Source organism: Bufo gargarizans, chromosome 5, assembly GCF_014858855.1.
Source record: "Bufo gargarizans isolate SCDJY-AF-19 chromosome 5, ASM1485885v1, whole genome shotgun sequence".
Lineage (NCBI taxonomy): Eukaryota > Metazoa > Chordata > Amphibia > Anura > Bufonidae > Bufo > Bufo gargarizans.
In genome coordinates, this window is record NC_058084.1 from 455208235 (window position 1) to 455224699 (window position 16465).

The window sequence follows — 16465 nt, forward strand, 5'->3', positions numbered from 1 at the left end:
ATAACGGGATACAAGGCCTTCTAGAGCTGTCACTGGACTACATAAGAGGCAGACAATTTGTGGCAAGGATATACAGTACCCTAGTACACGGGGTACCTGCTAATTGTTATATACACCTAGCATGACCTGGTATGGTTGTCAGGGACAAGGATAACCACCCTGGTCCTCCCCTTTTGTCAGGAGTGGGCTGGTCCAACTTCCTGTCTGGAGAGAGAGAGTTCTAGTTTAGTGAGTGAAGAGGAAAGAAGCAAGTCCATGTGCTCCTTCTCCCTAGTCCTCGGGATCCAGAGACTAAGTGATCTCTGTGACAGTTATTGCTTTTGCTACAGCAAGAAAGAGAGAAAGAAAGAAGAACTTAGAATCTGCCTGGCCAAGCATAGGAGTCAGGAAGGTAACCTGCGACTACAGCTATACAGACTTTGCTGCTTGTGAGGGATTACAGTTAAGACACCCGTCACACTTAACCACGTCATGGCCAGACGTGCCTCTAAACACCTGTATCCCGCAGTGAACACTACTGCCATAATTGCCAGATTACATTTACCAGCCAGAGAGAGGGATAGCATACCAAGAGTGCCATCACGTGCCACTTTGCCAGCCTTTATATCTCTCCATCTGGGAAAAGGAGTTGCACTATGTACAGATGAGACTGTGTTTCCTTATTGGTGTGGCGCTGTTTTTGAAAGAAAGCCATCATTTTTTTTTATTTCTTTAAGGCCCAGATAGTAGCAGACATCTTCTACCAGATAAACCGTAAAGCAGAAGTCTTAGACAGGTTGTCAAGGATCAGAAAAATATAGCTGCTTTCATCCAAAAACAGCGCCACAACCTATTCACAGTTTGTGTGTGGTAGTGCAACTCATCTGCATTCACTTCAGTAGAGATGATGTGCAATACCACACACAACCCATGGACAGGTGTGGTGCTGCTTCTGGAAGAAAGCAGCCATGTTTTGCTAATTCTGGACGACCCCTCGTTAAGGTCCCACACAAATAAGGATGATACGCCTCCAGTGAGTAGACACCTTCAGCCCACAGATCCCACAACACCTGCTATGGCATTGGCATCACAGAAGGATCCATGGAGAAGAGGGCCTCAGCTCACACTCAACCCTTCCCAGAAGGAAGCTCAAGAGAACCTGCACTAGGTATTACATCCATAACATTAGGAAGTAATAAGGCTCAAGGATCAGGAGTCCTTCTTAACTGCAAGGAAAGGGGTGGGATGAAAGGTCGAGTACAGGATTGCGACAAAAACTAAAACGAAAAGAAGGTTTTCAGATGAGGTCTTTCTCCTATGTATATCCCTGCTATAGGGGGCCCTAAAACCCCTCCGCCTCATAAGACAACACCAGTATTAAAGTAGTATTCCAGGAGTAGAACATGTATGACCTGTCCTCATACCATATTGTCCCCTATAACCAGTGCTTCCAGTAAATGGAAATTTTGTAACATCCTAAAGGGGAATGACTGAAACACTCTCGCACTGACTTGGATTCACCAAATTACTTTGTTTACTGGAGGAAATAATGTTAAAAGCTTTGTAACTCTTAGTGACTAATCCTGTGCTAAATCTGGTTACATAAGTCTTACCTTGCCAGTAAAAGCTGCCGGGTCCTCCAACTGCAAGGTCTCCATTCTGGAGAGAAGACAAACAGCATTTATTAGTCCATTACACAAGGGAGCGGTCTGCAGAGATTAAAAGGGTAATGCACTAGAGCACAGGAATAGAGCGCAACGCAGGATACTCACCAGATATATGATAGACATAGATAGATAGATAATAGATAAATAGATAGATAGATAATAGATAATAGATAGATAGATAGAAGACAGATAGATATGATATAGAGATTGATATGAAAGAGAAGATAGATACTCTAAATCAGGGATGCTCAAACTGCGGCCCTCCAGCTGTTGCAAAACTACAACTCCCAGCATGCCTAGACAGCCTACAGCTATTAGGGCATGCTGGGAATTGTAGTTTTGCAACAGCTGGAGGGCCGCAGGTTGAGCATCCCTGCTCTAAATTATAACATAAGTAAACCAATGAATGAGAATGTGTATGATAATAGTAATTCCATCCTGCAACAATGAATTTATTATTTTGTTCCACTTATAGTTGAGTGATTTATATATAACCCACGACATGATCAGTAAAACTAATGTGCAGTAGGAGAAACGCTGGCATTTTGGGTAAAGGTTCTCTTTATATTCTTAAAAAACCCACTTGTTTGAAAACCCAGATATTTACATAGATCTTCTAATCTATTAATACAGAGAAATGAAGCAATAAAAGTGGATTTTGTAGAATAACAGAGCAGAGTCATCCGGGATCAGCAGTAAAGCCCCGTTACATAGAGGCGGCCAAAATATATTGCTCAAGCTGAAGAAAAATTAGAAGCAATACATTGTGGCTGACATGTCATATAAATAAGCCGCAGATAACTGCTGGTAATGGCCTCATGTTCTGCTGGTGAGTTAGATAGTTTCAGATGGGAGCCAAGAGAAGCGCGGACCGGCTGAGATCCTTCAGTGTCACCAGCAGCTGGAGTACGAGGAGCCCTCACCACCGATAAACCTCACATTATATGACATGAAGGCTTTCCACAAGCTGTAACTTTTTACACTCCTCGACAGTGAAACTACAGCACCAAGAACGACAAGTCCTAAGGTTCTGCAAATCGAGGAAGTAGCAGGTATCGCTAAGGTCTGCAGATGATCACATTTTTAAGCACCTAGCTCCAATCCGTGACATAAAAAACAGATTGAAAGCAAAGTTTTTAAGCCACATGACACCTCAAAATATCTATTTGCCCTATTAGAGTATAATCCAGAGGTTGTCAATTGATGCTTCAAGGGAATTTGTCATCAGAAAATGCCCAATTGTTTAAAGGGGTTGTCCAGGGTCAGAGTTGGACCCTGCAGGCCCTCTGAGATGAGCATTGGAAGCTGAATTGCGCAGGGCTAGGTCTTTTTCTGCAGATCCGGTGCCGTACAGGGTCTCTGCTAGGCAGAGGCTTCTGCCTAGCAGTGTTCCCGGTGATGTCACCGGCACTAATGGCAGCGCTAAAGCCCGCCCATTAGTGGTCCACAGGAGCTGCTGTAAAGCATATGTCTAAATGCTACTACTGTAGCTCAGGCAAGATGGCCGTCCCCATATTAAGTACAGAAATTAGAGTAAAAATCTACAATGGGGAAATAATTACAGATTTAACAATTTAACCTTTTCCAAACTATTTTTTAAACCCTTTTTATTATTATTTTAGGGGGTGTTCACACCTGCATTGGAGGGTCCTAAAAAAGACCAGTGTGAACAAACCCTTAGCGACCGGACAACTTCCATAGCCAAGGGACGGCTAAATAACATCACACAAAGGAGACTGATATTGTTTTACTGCTCATTGTCGATCCGTTTTCATCTTTACACTGGGTTTTTATCATTACAAAAAAATTTAAATTGATTACCTTATAGAAATCCAAACTGAATCCCGCCTGACAGTAGCCTTGTCCTGCCGGGTCAGCATTCTCTGCCAAAGAAAGAAAGACATTTGACCAATATTCAATTTCTCAAAACAACCTAAACTGGTGTGTTTAGCTACAATTTCATTTTTTGTTTCTGATGCGAAAACGCGCAAAATTTTCAGTTCTTGGAATTTTCTCAAGTCGGCCATAACTCTTTCCCTCGCAGGGAAATATTGAGGCTGCACAGCAAAGGGGTGATGCCGACGCTGGCTATTTTGCAACCAAACGTCACTGTGAAGCCTTATTCTAATTACAGAAAGTAACATAGTAATCAGCAGACTACAAGATGTATAACAGTGAAAACGTCAAATAAATCATATTTCCCCTTCCAACAATGGCTCGTTCCTCAGGAAATTCATGTTAATGGAAGAGAAATCCTTTCGATTTTACACAATAGTGACTTTTTTCAATAAATCTTTTTATAAAACCTTGAGGAAAAAGTAACTTCCCCTCACTTTCTATGAAAATCCAACTTCTTTTAACTCCTTAACTTTTTTTTACAGCATTCACTGTTAGTACAATTTTTATTTTATTTTTTTAATTCCATTATTGTAATCATAATGTTCATTAAATAATCATCATACACCGCCATAATATTACACCTTGGTCACAAGCAGCATCTACCCGAGCCACTGCAGTGCTGCCATTCTCCTTGGATATTGTTTGGATACCTGATAGGGATCAAGAACGCTGACGCCCATATTTATCCTGAAACTTTGGTGGAGTGCTGCCTGCTTTTCCATATCTATCTATCTATTAAATCATGGCTTTACAAAAGCTCCATAGAGAGAGCTGAAATGTTGCTGTCACATGGGTTAATAAATCACCCACTTTTTTTCACCAATTTTGAGTGCTGCCTTCGCTCTTTTTTGTTATATGCTTTATTGGCAGGACTAAATACATTTTATTTTACATTTATTTTGCATTGCCAATGCAAGTGGGAAATAATTGGGTAGGGTTGGGGGATGGGGACACATCCAGGGTGGGGGTATAGAAGTCCATGGTATATCAGGCTCCTCTCAGTCTATGGCAGGCAGTAATATATTGTGCTGCTGTGGCCGCTGTGTTCTCCTCTTCCCCCAGCAGTATGGAGAGTCTCTCTTCCTCCTCCATGGAGGTGGTCTGGGCAGAGATCAGACAGTCTCCTGAAGTGAGAATCCCTTAATGCTGAGTATTTTGGGCACTATCTATCTATCTATCTATCTATGTATCTCATATCTATCTCTTATCTATCATCTATCTATCTATCTATCATCTATCTATCAACAATCAGTAGAGGTTACACATGTATAAGTCTATGAGAAAAATGGAAAGCACCAAGCATGCTGATTGGACTTTGAGGGCGGCATAGAGTAGTGACAGACGTGATTTCCGCTGTGTCTTTTATATAGTAATATGCAGCAGTTTGGCGGAGTGTACGGTGTATCAGTTGCAGTGCACTGAGAGTGCTGTGGAGTCGGAGTCCGGTGTATCGATGAGCCTGCAGTGACCCAGAAAGCTATGAGCCCCGGAGTTGAGCGTCCATAACCATGTCACCTCATGAACTGTACATTATATAGTGGAAGGACCTTTCTTTGCACAGGGTGGCCCACAAAAAATAGCCCACCTCCAGCGATAGTATGACACGATGATCGAGCAAGCGGATTGTCACAAAAGATTCTGACAGTGGTCCCCGTTCACGTCTCTGCACTTTAGGACAGGTCGGATTATGTTGGATGATGCTACTTGTGATGCTGCCGAAGAAGAAATGTCCTGCTCTTTCCAACAAGATGGGGAACATGCCGCACCTCACTGGCACGGGTTCGTGAACTGTTTACAGAGGAGGGAACTGTGACAAGGGGTTATGGCCGCCACATGTGATTTTTATCTGTGGGGAAATTTTAAGCAGAAAGTGTCCGCTAACAATCCACATCCCCTGGAGGAACGCAAGGAGAACATCACAAACACTATCCGCAGCATCACAAGCCGTATCAGCCACCATAATCCGACCTGCCCGAAGGTGCAGAGACCTGGACGGGGACCACCTTCAGCTTCTTTTGTGACTTGTGGGTAATGTGACACAGTGAGGGGAATGGTCTGGGAAAACAGGTATTTTCCTCCCAGCGTGTGCTGCTGGGCTGATTTGCAGCCAGGTGGGGTCAAATACCAGACTGGATTTTAATTGCCGGTCAGGGTTTTTGGCAGCACCTGGCTGTCCTTAAATAGGCAGCTGGGCTCATCAGCAGTATCTCTGTGTTGGGATCTGAGGCTTGGTGCCAGGTTGGATGGGCCGTGGACTGCCGGAGGCAGAACTGACATCAAGGTGACTTGTCTTATATGAACTTTCCAATTTGTGTGAAGTAACACCAAAATGTACTTTCCATTGTGTGTGAAGTAAACACCAAGACTGCAAAGTAACGCAATGTTTTGTGCATTTGCTTCAAGTGTGAATAAACATTGAAGTTTTGCGTTAAGAACTGGTCTTTTGCCTCTGTACTGCCTCCGCTTACTCTATCTACCAGAGCGAAACCCCACAGTGATTACAAAAAATCAATCCTCTTGCTCGTTCATCTTGTCATACTATTGCTCGAGACGGGCTACTTTTTTTGTGTATTATCGGATAATGTATCTAGTAACGTAACTTACGGTTGCGGCAGGGGGAGTATTCGGCATACGTGCTGAAGTTCTGTACGGTCACATAGCAAGTGCCAACAGGGTCTCTTTCACTTATATCTTTCACGCTCCTCCAGTGATATAAAGGGGCACAAGCCTAGACAAAGAGCAAAAAAACATCACCGGAAATGTAACCATCACAGCGCTACAACAACGTCAGGTCATTAATAACGTATTCCCGGAAAACCCCTTTAAAAAAAAGAGGTCGGGGCTCAGAATCTAAATTTTCTGTCTCACACGTAGGCATTTATTTCTGGGGTAATTTTATCGGAAGCCCATTCACTTATCAGTAAGTTTTTTGGAGCACGGACAAAAAAAATAAAACATTAAATTCTACAGAAACTAAACTAAGGAATTAAAGGAACACTCTAGCTAAATGGATCCACTCTGACATGCTTAGTGCAGGTTCTGAAAGGGCGGAGCATGGCACAGGTTTCAAGATCACCAAAGAGGGAATCCTTGTGTCATGCCCCGCCCCTTCTCTCACACTAGCTATAACTGCAGATCTATAAAACCTCTCTTTGCCAATCATAGCACAGCTTTCATTTTTTGAAGCAGAGTACAATGTGAAAGCTGCACTGTGATTGGTTGATAGAGCTAAACCAGGCAGTCTTCCTTTTATTTATCTGCGCCTTGCCTGGAGTGCCCCTTTAATATTATCAATATGCTGCTGTGTGAGGATGTTTTGTCGTCTCGTGGTCTGTCATTTTTCCTCTGCCACTTGTGATTGCTCATATCTCTGGGATCTGTGCTTTGATCTCCATGTAATATGACAGATGTGGGAATAATAGCGTCAGGATTCAAAGGATTTCTACCTAAAAGTGTCATTAGTGTCGCAGGCAATTTACCTGAGACTGTGAGATTTTACACAGGGCCGGGCTAAAAGGATGCAGAAAATAGGCCCGGTTTCAGCTGCAAACTGCCCGATCAAGACAAACCATAGGGGGCGCCACAGCTCAGATTAAAATGGGCCTCTGTCGTCCCCAGGTGTGTTTGGGTATGGGTATGTTTGCCCCTCTTTCTTAATATCAGTGGAGTTTCTCTGGAGAGAGGAGTCCTACTCAGGGTCCTGTCACCCAGCAGCCAAGGCTGGGCCCTATTTCTCTATGGGCCACATGATCTGCCTGTAGAGAAGAGCTCTCCCCTCCCCTGACATGTCTGTTTAGTAACTACTTGCATTCCCCGTGTAATAACAATTCTGAAGCCTCTATTCTTCTGACTCTATGTTGTGCCATTCCTGTATTATTCCTACTAGAAGTCTATGAATGAAATACCAACAGTTTGCAAAGAAGGTCCAGCTGGGTGTTACTAGTTGGGTGTGTGTCATTGGCAGCACTGATTGCATAGTGCCAGCTGGACCTTCATTGCAAACTGCTGGCAATTCATTTATAAACTTCTAGTAGGAATAATAGAGGAATGGTACAACATAAAGTCAAGAATAGATGCTCCAGAATTGTTATTACATGAGGAATGCAAGTAGTTACTAAACCAGACCTGTCAGGAGAGGGGAGAGGTCCTCTTTAAGGTATATTGACCTTTGTGCTGAGATGGTTTCAGTCCACTACACAGGGTTGAGTCCTATCTAGGCTACAGAGGAGTATTGCTTTTTCATTTAAAGGGATTGTCCAGCCCTCTGAATTTTTTTTTTGCGACCGCTTTCAAGGTCCCCCACCAGTCTCTGTATCCTGGCCTCTTGCAATGACGGTTTGACATAGGCATGTGACTACTGCTGCCAATTACTGGCTGCAGCAGGCACCCCAAAATTGGCATACAGAGACGAGTGGGAAGCTGGTAGGTGGTTGCATGTAATACTTTAGCAATTCTGATGCTCTTGTGGTGCACCAGCCCGCAGGGGAGGCAGAAGGTGGAGAGGATGGGAGTTGTGACTGCGGCGATGAGGGTGGTTGTCGCCCTCACTGTGGCTAACCCTGCACCAGCACTCCCCCAGGCCGGCAGTTGCAGTACCCCAGACCTGGGGGTATCGCCAATTGTACATAGTTAAGTATTGTAATTCCAGCAGAGGAGATTACGGTTGATTCTCCCCTCTTGGTAGGAGTTGGCTGGTCCTGCTTCCTGCCAGGAGGGGGAGTTCAAGTCCGGAGAGAGAAGGGAAAGGAAGCACATGTCAGAGCTCCTACTCCTGGAAAGTGTGTCTTATTCTCCTATGTGAGCATCACCCCAGAGAGACCTTCAGAATTCAGAACACAGCTTCTAGAAAGCATCAGTGTGTCAAGACAGCAGAGTGATCAGCAAAATTACAGCTTTACAGGCACTGCTGAAGGTGAGGGACTACGGCTCAGACACCACCAGCTACCTAAACCACCACTAGGCCAGACAAATGTCAAGCCATACCCACTTTATTAAAACAAGACAGTAGTAAAAACGTATTTTTAAGAATGCCATTTGTACAAAAATATGCAACGTTTATATGCCAGAAAAGGGACGCATAATTTTGGTAAATGTGTCCCATTCTTTTTTCTAATCTTTTTTTTTTTTTATATTAACTTTTATGAAATAACTAATTGCCCACTCTCTATAGAAATATATATATATATTAATTCTATATTAGAAAACATGCCAACGATACTTTATGGGTAATTCAGGGATTCATGTGCCTATGGCTGTAAATGTCATATGACAATTTTGTCAAAAAAAAAGATGGCTTTGGATAAAGAAAGTCTGCCTCGCCCTGGTCTAAGTGGCGTCATATAATTTTTCAAATGATAAATGCTTTAATGAGAAGAGACTCCTTCTCGCAGATTGATGTAAGGCATACATCCCTTAATTCAATATACGCTGATTACAGACGGGAAACATCTAAAAAGGACAAAAACAGAGAATCTGTGCATAGAGTCTAATTCAGACAAGCAATTATAACGTAAAATATCAGTGGAAATATGACCAAGCAATACTGATGTCTTAGTATAGACCATCAATGATCAAAGGGCTTCTCTGGGCTTTCTTCTGTCCTGTCAAACAAAGACGGTTTAGTTAGTACTTACCCCTCCATTGCGCCGCCGTCTCCGTTGCATTCACACAGACTGTGGGTTTTTCCGCTTTGGTCCTGACTGAATCTGCGCCCTTCTCTTCCTGTTCAGTAGAAAGAGCCGGGCACACATCCAGTCGGTACCCGAGCGGAAGAGCCCGCAGCCTGTTTAAGGGCAGTGAGACTTCGCCATCGGCGGCGTGACAGAGAGGTAAGTACTAACTAAACTATCTTTTTTTTACAGGACAGAAGAAAGCCCAGACTTCTTAAAAATCTCTGAGAATCCCTTTAAGGAGAACCTATTTAAAGGGGTTGTCCAAATTACTTAAAAAGGGCCCCCATGCCAGTAAATACCTTAAAATAAAATCCTATTCCCTCTTTCTCCAGTGATTGGCTGCAGCAGTCGCATGCCGTATAAGTGCAGGTCACTGCTGCAGTTTTGTATAGAGATGATAGGAGGAGGACCCGAGCGGCGGTGCAGGAACAGAGCAGGAGAAAAAGGTGAATACAGTATATGATTATTTTATTTTTATTTTTTTTCTGGCATGGGGCACCTTTTTTAGGTAACTCAGACAATGTCTTCAAGGGGGTTGCTCAGGTGTTAGATTCTGATTACCTAGGCTCAGGATAGGTTATCAGTATCAGATTTGTGGGGATCTGACCGCCGGCATCCCCGCCAGTCGGCTGTGATCTCAGTAGCCGATACCACAAATAACACAAAAGATGGGGCCAGAAGTGCAGCTCCAGGCACCTTGTCAGGATGAAAGCAGCTCAGGTCCAATTCCCATTTAAAGAGAACCTGTCACATTGAACATGTAGTCCGAGCTGCAGGCAGCATGGTCTAGAGCAGGATTTGCTGAGCAATTTGATATATAGATTCGTGCAAAAAGATTGAGTAGAACCTGTAGTCTGTTCAGTTAAAGGGGTTTTCAGAGATTTTTTATACTGATGACCTATCCTCTGGATAAGGTAAACTTATAGTATAACTATAGACTATAAATTATAAGTGGCTAGTTTCTGGATTAAACCCTCATCTGCTGTTTTGGCTTTCCATCTATTCTGGTCCTGCTCGTCTACTATTCTTTGTACCCCAGTTATTCTGGTAGGTCTGCTTCTAGCAAGCTTGCACCAGCTTTCTGCTTCCCTACTCCACCAACGATACCTGGGTCCCTAGCAGTCAAGTCTACCCAGCCTTGCAGCAGGCTCTGGTGAAGAACCTAGGGATAGCCTTAGCTTTCTACTAACCAGGACTTGAAGCAGTTTCTGAGTTTCCTGGTTGTGGTTCCAGACCGTGATCATAGTTTTTCCGGTCCAATTAATAAGATCATTAGTGGGCATCAAGGCTTTAAACCCCCCCCCCCCCCAGCATGTACCACCACAGTGGCCATGTTAGTTATCATAGTGTGGTCCCCTATAGCTATGTCCCCGTCTGCTGAGCTCCTATTCCAATTAGCGAACACATGAGACATTGGTATTTTCTATGTCAAAGCTTACAACAAGATTGCTTAGGGGAGGTTACATTTCCCTTCATTATGTATTCATCCGGTAAGGATTTTTTTTTTATATTTGTTCCATCTGTTTCCCATTGTCCATAAAATTCTAAAAATACAGTAAATTTAAGCTTTTCTACTCCCACATCAGACATGTATGGGTTTCGCTCCTACTTACCACAACTTTTTCCTTATGAGACCGGACTGTTGCCCCAAACCATTGTTGAGACTTGAACTCCAGCATCTGTTTGGTTCCATTGATTCTGGCTTGTCTGTTGTCTGCACAGGAAAGAGAACATGAACCACTATTCACACAGGACAGCTCGTTTAGTGCTAATTTGCAGCTTGATCGTCGGACACGTTGGCTGGTGACTGAGTTACGGTCCTTCTATAGCACAACATAAAACACATAAAAGACTGAAACACTAGAATGCCTCCTACCCAATATAATCACCACTGAGACCCTGCAAAACCTGCCTTGGCGCAACTGTCCTGTGATCCATATAGATTTCTTTGGCGCTAGTCATCATTTAGGAGAATTTATAGCACCGGGGCTAAGACTGTGGTGGTGTCATATGTCCTGGCTGTAAAATATCACTATAAATAGGCATATAAATTCAGAATATAAATATAACATAAAGAAAAACTCAAACCTAATACTAAAAATTCAGTGTTGGACGGAGATCAATCTCATCTCCTACTCTGGTAGCATGCTAACGCCCGCTGGTGAGTTAGCATGGTAATACAGTAATACAAGCAGGAAAAACCAAAAACAAAATAGAGCGCCGGATCGGTCATATGGACTTTTAATGGGGTCCGTTAGGTTCAATGCTATTATGTAGGCTGGAAGAATAGCGTTGCATGCTGCACATACTGACGAAAGTGTGAACAGAGCCCTTTAGGGCTGGAGCTTAACTGCGTCCACTACTCCCCTTCACATCATAGATTTTATTTATTTATTAAATGTTTTATTATTTATTTATTTATTTAGTTTAGCTTTATTATGTATCTATTAGATTTTAATTATAAGGTTCTGGTTACTTGCTGCTGCCACTAGGAGGAGCTCTCAGGATACAGTTGTATTTACTGAAGACATAAATAGGAGGCAAGCTCCCACTAGTGGAGAATGCATAGCTAGGAGCCAATTATGGAAAATCCAGCTACGAAATAATCATTCATACACAGGCATATGCATTGGGGTGGGCCCATTCCAACACATGGTTTCTATGAGTTTCTAATTTATGGAAATTTTAGGAGGAGGAATGTGACAACCCGTCCCACACTGGGGCAATCATACTACACGTCAAGTTACATACATATATGTCCTAGCTAATCATCCAGAGAGTACTGTAGGTAGACACTAGAAGAAGCTGGATTAAGGCCTCATGCACATGGCCGTGGCCCTATTACGGCCCGCAAACAGTGGGTCCGCAATACGCGGGCACCGGCCGTGTGCTCACCGCATTACGGAGGCGGACACATTCACTTGAATGGGTCTGCAATCCGGAAGGTCGTGCGGAACGGAGGCACGGAACCCTACGTAAGCACCACAGAGTGCTTCCGTTGGCATTTCTGTCCGGGCCTCCACACCACAAAAAAGTAGTGCATGCACTACTTTTTCGCGGTACATACCGTCGGATGCGGATCGCGGACCCCATTCAAGTGAATGGGTCCGCGATCGGCATGCGGCGGCGATACGGTCAGTGCCTGTGCATTGGGCCCGGCCGGCACACTGTTCGTGTGCATGAGCCCTAGGAGAGTTGTCCAAACTGGACATGCCCTTTAAAGGGGTATCCCGGTTAGCAGCGTAAGTGATACATTTTAGATCAGTGCTCCATTAAAACTCCTCCTGAATGGTGATCAGGTTCTGGCAGTCCGACTGCTGGGACCCCCACTGATCTAGTATGTATCACCTATCCAGTGCATAGGAAGTAACTGCTTGTAATCAGAGAACCCCTTTAACCACTAAATCCTGTTGTTGTGGGTCTCATTTTGGTGATTTATGGTATATTTTTGGAACACTTCAAAGGCTTGATCTTCGCCCCCGTATATAAACTTTGCACCTGTGCCACCGCAGACACCTCTATGGAGAAGTGGGGATCTCTGGAGACCTCGACCTCTTAGGCCTCTATTAATAGAAGATCTCAGCTTAAAAGATCAGAACAGGTTTTTTTTTTTAAGTCTGTCCCAGGGCCACGTATGGGAGCAATTTCTACACATCTGCAAATTGAAAGAATTCCTTATAGTCCATCTAGATGCGCTCAGACTCGCTGTCCCCGATGCCATCATTTAAACCATGCTCAATCCACTTTACCATATGTTTCTGCTTAAACATTTGCAACCAAAAAGCCCTTTATATTTAACGTGTCAGTTTTTTCAATACCTCTGAAGCTTTACACTTACGCATCCCCCATCAGTCAAACCGTGGACAGCTCTGACAAGTCTACCAGATACACGCACCAAATTCAAGAGGTTCTCCAATGTCAGCAAGTCATTCACTGTATAATGAAACATAAGGCCATAATATATTCTGTATTCTGTATTCCTTAGGTTTTTCAAGATCCCTGCATATAGCCATTGAATGGGAACCTGCATTGCTTACTTCCAGGGAATGAAAACCTATCCTGATCATGCCCTTACAGTAATCAGTCCTCCACCGAAGGCTACTTTCACACTTGCAGTAGCCCGGTGGGGGAACAGCCTGCCGGATCCGTGCTAACGCTAGCCCACCATGCCGCCAGAAGTCACTACAAACAAGGTCCGACCGCAGCACGTCAAACAAGCGAAAAGGTGGCCGGACAAAAACCGCAGCGTATAGTGAATGGGGCCAGAGCGGACCTCTGGCGGCACGGTGGGCTAGCGTTTGCATGGATCCGGCAAGTTGTCTTCCCGCCAGAACAGCCTGACGGACCATGCTGCTGCAAGTGTGAAAGTAACCTAAGTGAGAATCATAAATTATTTTCGGAATTCCCATAGAAATTAATGGGAGCGCACCGCGCTTGGCTATTTTTTGCGGCCCCATAGAAATGAATGGAGGACAGCCGGCTCCGTTTACGAGATAGGTGCGGGTCCGAGAGGTGGGACCTGCACCTATCAGACAATGGGGGCATATCCTTTCCATACGCCGCCATTGTCTGAGATGACACAACCCCTTCTAATGAAGGTTTGTAGAGCTGAGGTGAGAGAAAGAATGAATGCACCCTACAGCACACATGCCAATAATACAGCTGCAATGGAGCGTCACAGTCGCAGCCTCCAAACCCCTGTGGATCTAGTGAACTGATCGTCAATGCACAGGGACAGCACCTAAATCATCACGTTACAGTCACGGCACTTGGAGATCCTGCGATTCTAGGGAAATTAACTTAGATCACCTTGTTACAATTGAGCTCCCATGAGCCTACTGAATTGAACTTAGATCACCTTGTTATAGTTGCAGCACCTGGACCAGCCATAATCCTGCTGAACCGAATTTCGATCTCCATGTTACAGTCCTGGCACCTGGTCCTTCTACAATTCTATGGATTGAACTTTAATCACTATGTTACAGGTGCAGCACCTGGACCTCCCATGATTCTATGGAACCGAACCTAGGCCACCATGTTACAACCGCAGCACCGGAAACTCCTAGAATTCTACTAAACTGAACTTAAATCACCTTGGATCTTCCACAGTTCTACTGAACTAAACTTAGATCACCATGTTACAGCCACAACCTGGACTCCTTACCATTCTACTGAACTTAGGTCACCATATTTACAGCCACAGCACCCGGACCTCTACCATTCTACTGAACTTTGATCACCATGTTACAGTCGTGACACCTGGACTTCCCACAAGTCTACGGAACTGAATTAAGCTCACCATATTACAATCGTGGCATCTGGAGCTCCTATCATTCTACTGAACTTATATCACTATATTACACAGTCATGGCACCGGGAGCTCCTACCATTCTACTGAACTTTGATCACCATGTTACAGCCGTGACACCTGGACTTCCCACAATTTTACTGAACTGAATTAAGCTCACCATATTAAAGTCGTGGCATCTGGAGCTCCTACAAATTCTACTGAACTTACATCACTATGTTACAGTCATGGCACCGGTAGCTCCTACAAATTCTACTGAACTTACATCACTATATTACAGTCGTGGCAACTGGAGCTCCTACCATTCTACTGAACTTACATCACAATGTTACAGTCGTGGTAGCAGGACCTCATATGATTCTGCTGAATTAAACCTACACTGTAGGTCACCATGTTACAGTCGTGCCACCGGGAGCTCTTGCCATTCTACTGAACTTACATCACCATATTACAGCCACAGGACATTGGGCTCCTACCATTCTACTGAACTTACATCACCATGTTACCGCTATTCTACCAAACTGATTTCAGGTCACCATCTTATAGCTGCAGTACCCCAAACCTATAAATTGCACTGAACTGATTTTACATCACCACATTACATCAACAGAACCCCGAGGCTTCCACCATGATCCTACTGAATTAAATATTCCATCTGCAGAACCCGGACCCCACACGATTCTACAAACAGACTGACATTACCATAGGGTTCTATTGTACCTGAGTTCGGTAAAGCTGTGAAGGGTCTGGATGTTGTTACTTTGGACCCATAATGGTTCCTGATCTGGAGCCATTATTAATGTTACTATTATTGCTATTATTTTTTTATTGTTGTTATTTAATCCATTCATGGACATAGAAAACCTATAAGAAGGAGGTTAGAGATCCCCTCATTTTATAATACCCTGACCTGACATATACGGTCACTGATGGAAGAACAGGAGGAAATACCAGCACATAGAAGAACAATCAAGGAGGGAGGGAAACTCATAACCTTCCACAGAACATACCCACCGCATCTAAAGAGACCGGTATACGCTGCACAATCACCAATAGACAAGAGCATCTCCTCTGCTCTCCTTCTAAACCCTCCTATAGGTCTACAAAGCTCTTCACCATGCTGCATCTTCCTCCACCTCTGAATCCTCATTCTTCTTGCTCAGGTAATGGCGTACACCTCTGTATCCTTCCTTGCTACATCCTCTGAGGCTTCAAAGGAATGGTCTTCAGGCTGAGCAGAATCAAGACAAACCCTTTCAAAATAGTGATTGCGAGGGGGCATCTGCAGCTCCTTGTTCTAGAGATCATCAGGGGTCTCAGCGCTCGGACCCCCACAATCACAACTTTTGATATTTCTCTATGACATATCAAAGGTTCCTCAGCACTGATCAAAACTTTTGATATGTCACTTCAACATATCAAAAGTTTTTCCAAACTACAGTGTCACTTTAAGGTCTGCCCCGAGCATGACCACTGATAGCACCCACTTCTTGGCAGGGCTTCATTTTTAGCCCTGGAACAAGACAAATTTTTTGGGATGGTTTGTGAGAATTCATAAAAATTCCAGCAAATTCTGGACCGTTGACATATATGTTGGTGCCATATCCATAGAGTTCATTATTGATTAAAGGGGTTGTCTCACCTCGAACAATGGTGGCTGTGGGACCTGCACCTATCTCTAGAACTGAGCCCCAAAGAGAACTAGGGTGCACGGTACATTTGTTGCCGCCCTCCATTCATTTCCATGGGAGTTCCGAAAATAGCCGAGCCTTTTTTCCGGCAGTGGAAAGATGGTCGCAATTGCGCAGTACGCTCTCTCCTTTCATTTTTTGGGGGACTCCTGAAAATAGGTAAACGTGCTGCTCAGCTATTTTTGCCACTCCCATTGAAATCAACGGAGGGTAGCGCTTTCCCAAACTTTGCGTGCTCCGTTCTAGAGA

General features: G+C 44.0%; 1 protein-coding gene across 1 annotated transcript in view; it reads right to left on the bottom strand.

The window, feature by feature from the left end:
• The window catches only part of ITGA8 (integrin subunit alpha 8), a 149721-nt gene that overhangs the window by 116669 nt on the left and 16587 nt on the right, over positions 1-16465 (bottom strand). The window contains exons 3-6 of the mRNA XM_044292919.1: positions 10831-10931; positions 6150-6273; positions 3468-3529; positions 1593-1638 (exon numbers count right to left, since the gene is read on the bottom strand). Coding sequence (XP_044148854.1) covers positions 1593-1638; positions 3468-3529; positions 6150-6273; positions 10831-10931 — 333 coding nt within the window. The remainder of the gene's footprint in view (positions 1-1592; positions 1639-3467; positions 3530-6149; positions 6274-10830; positions 10932-16465) is intronic.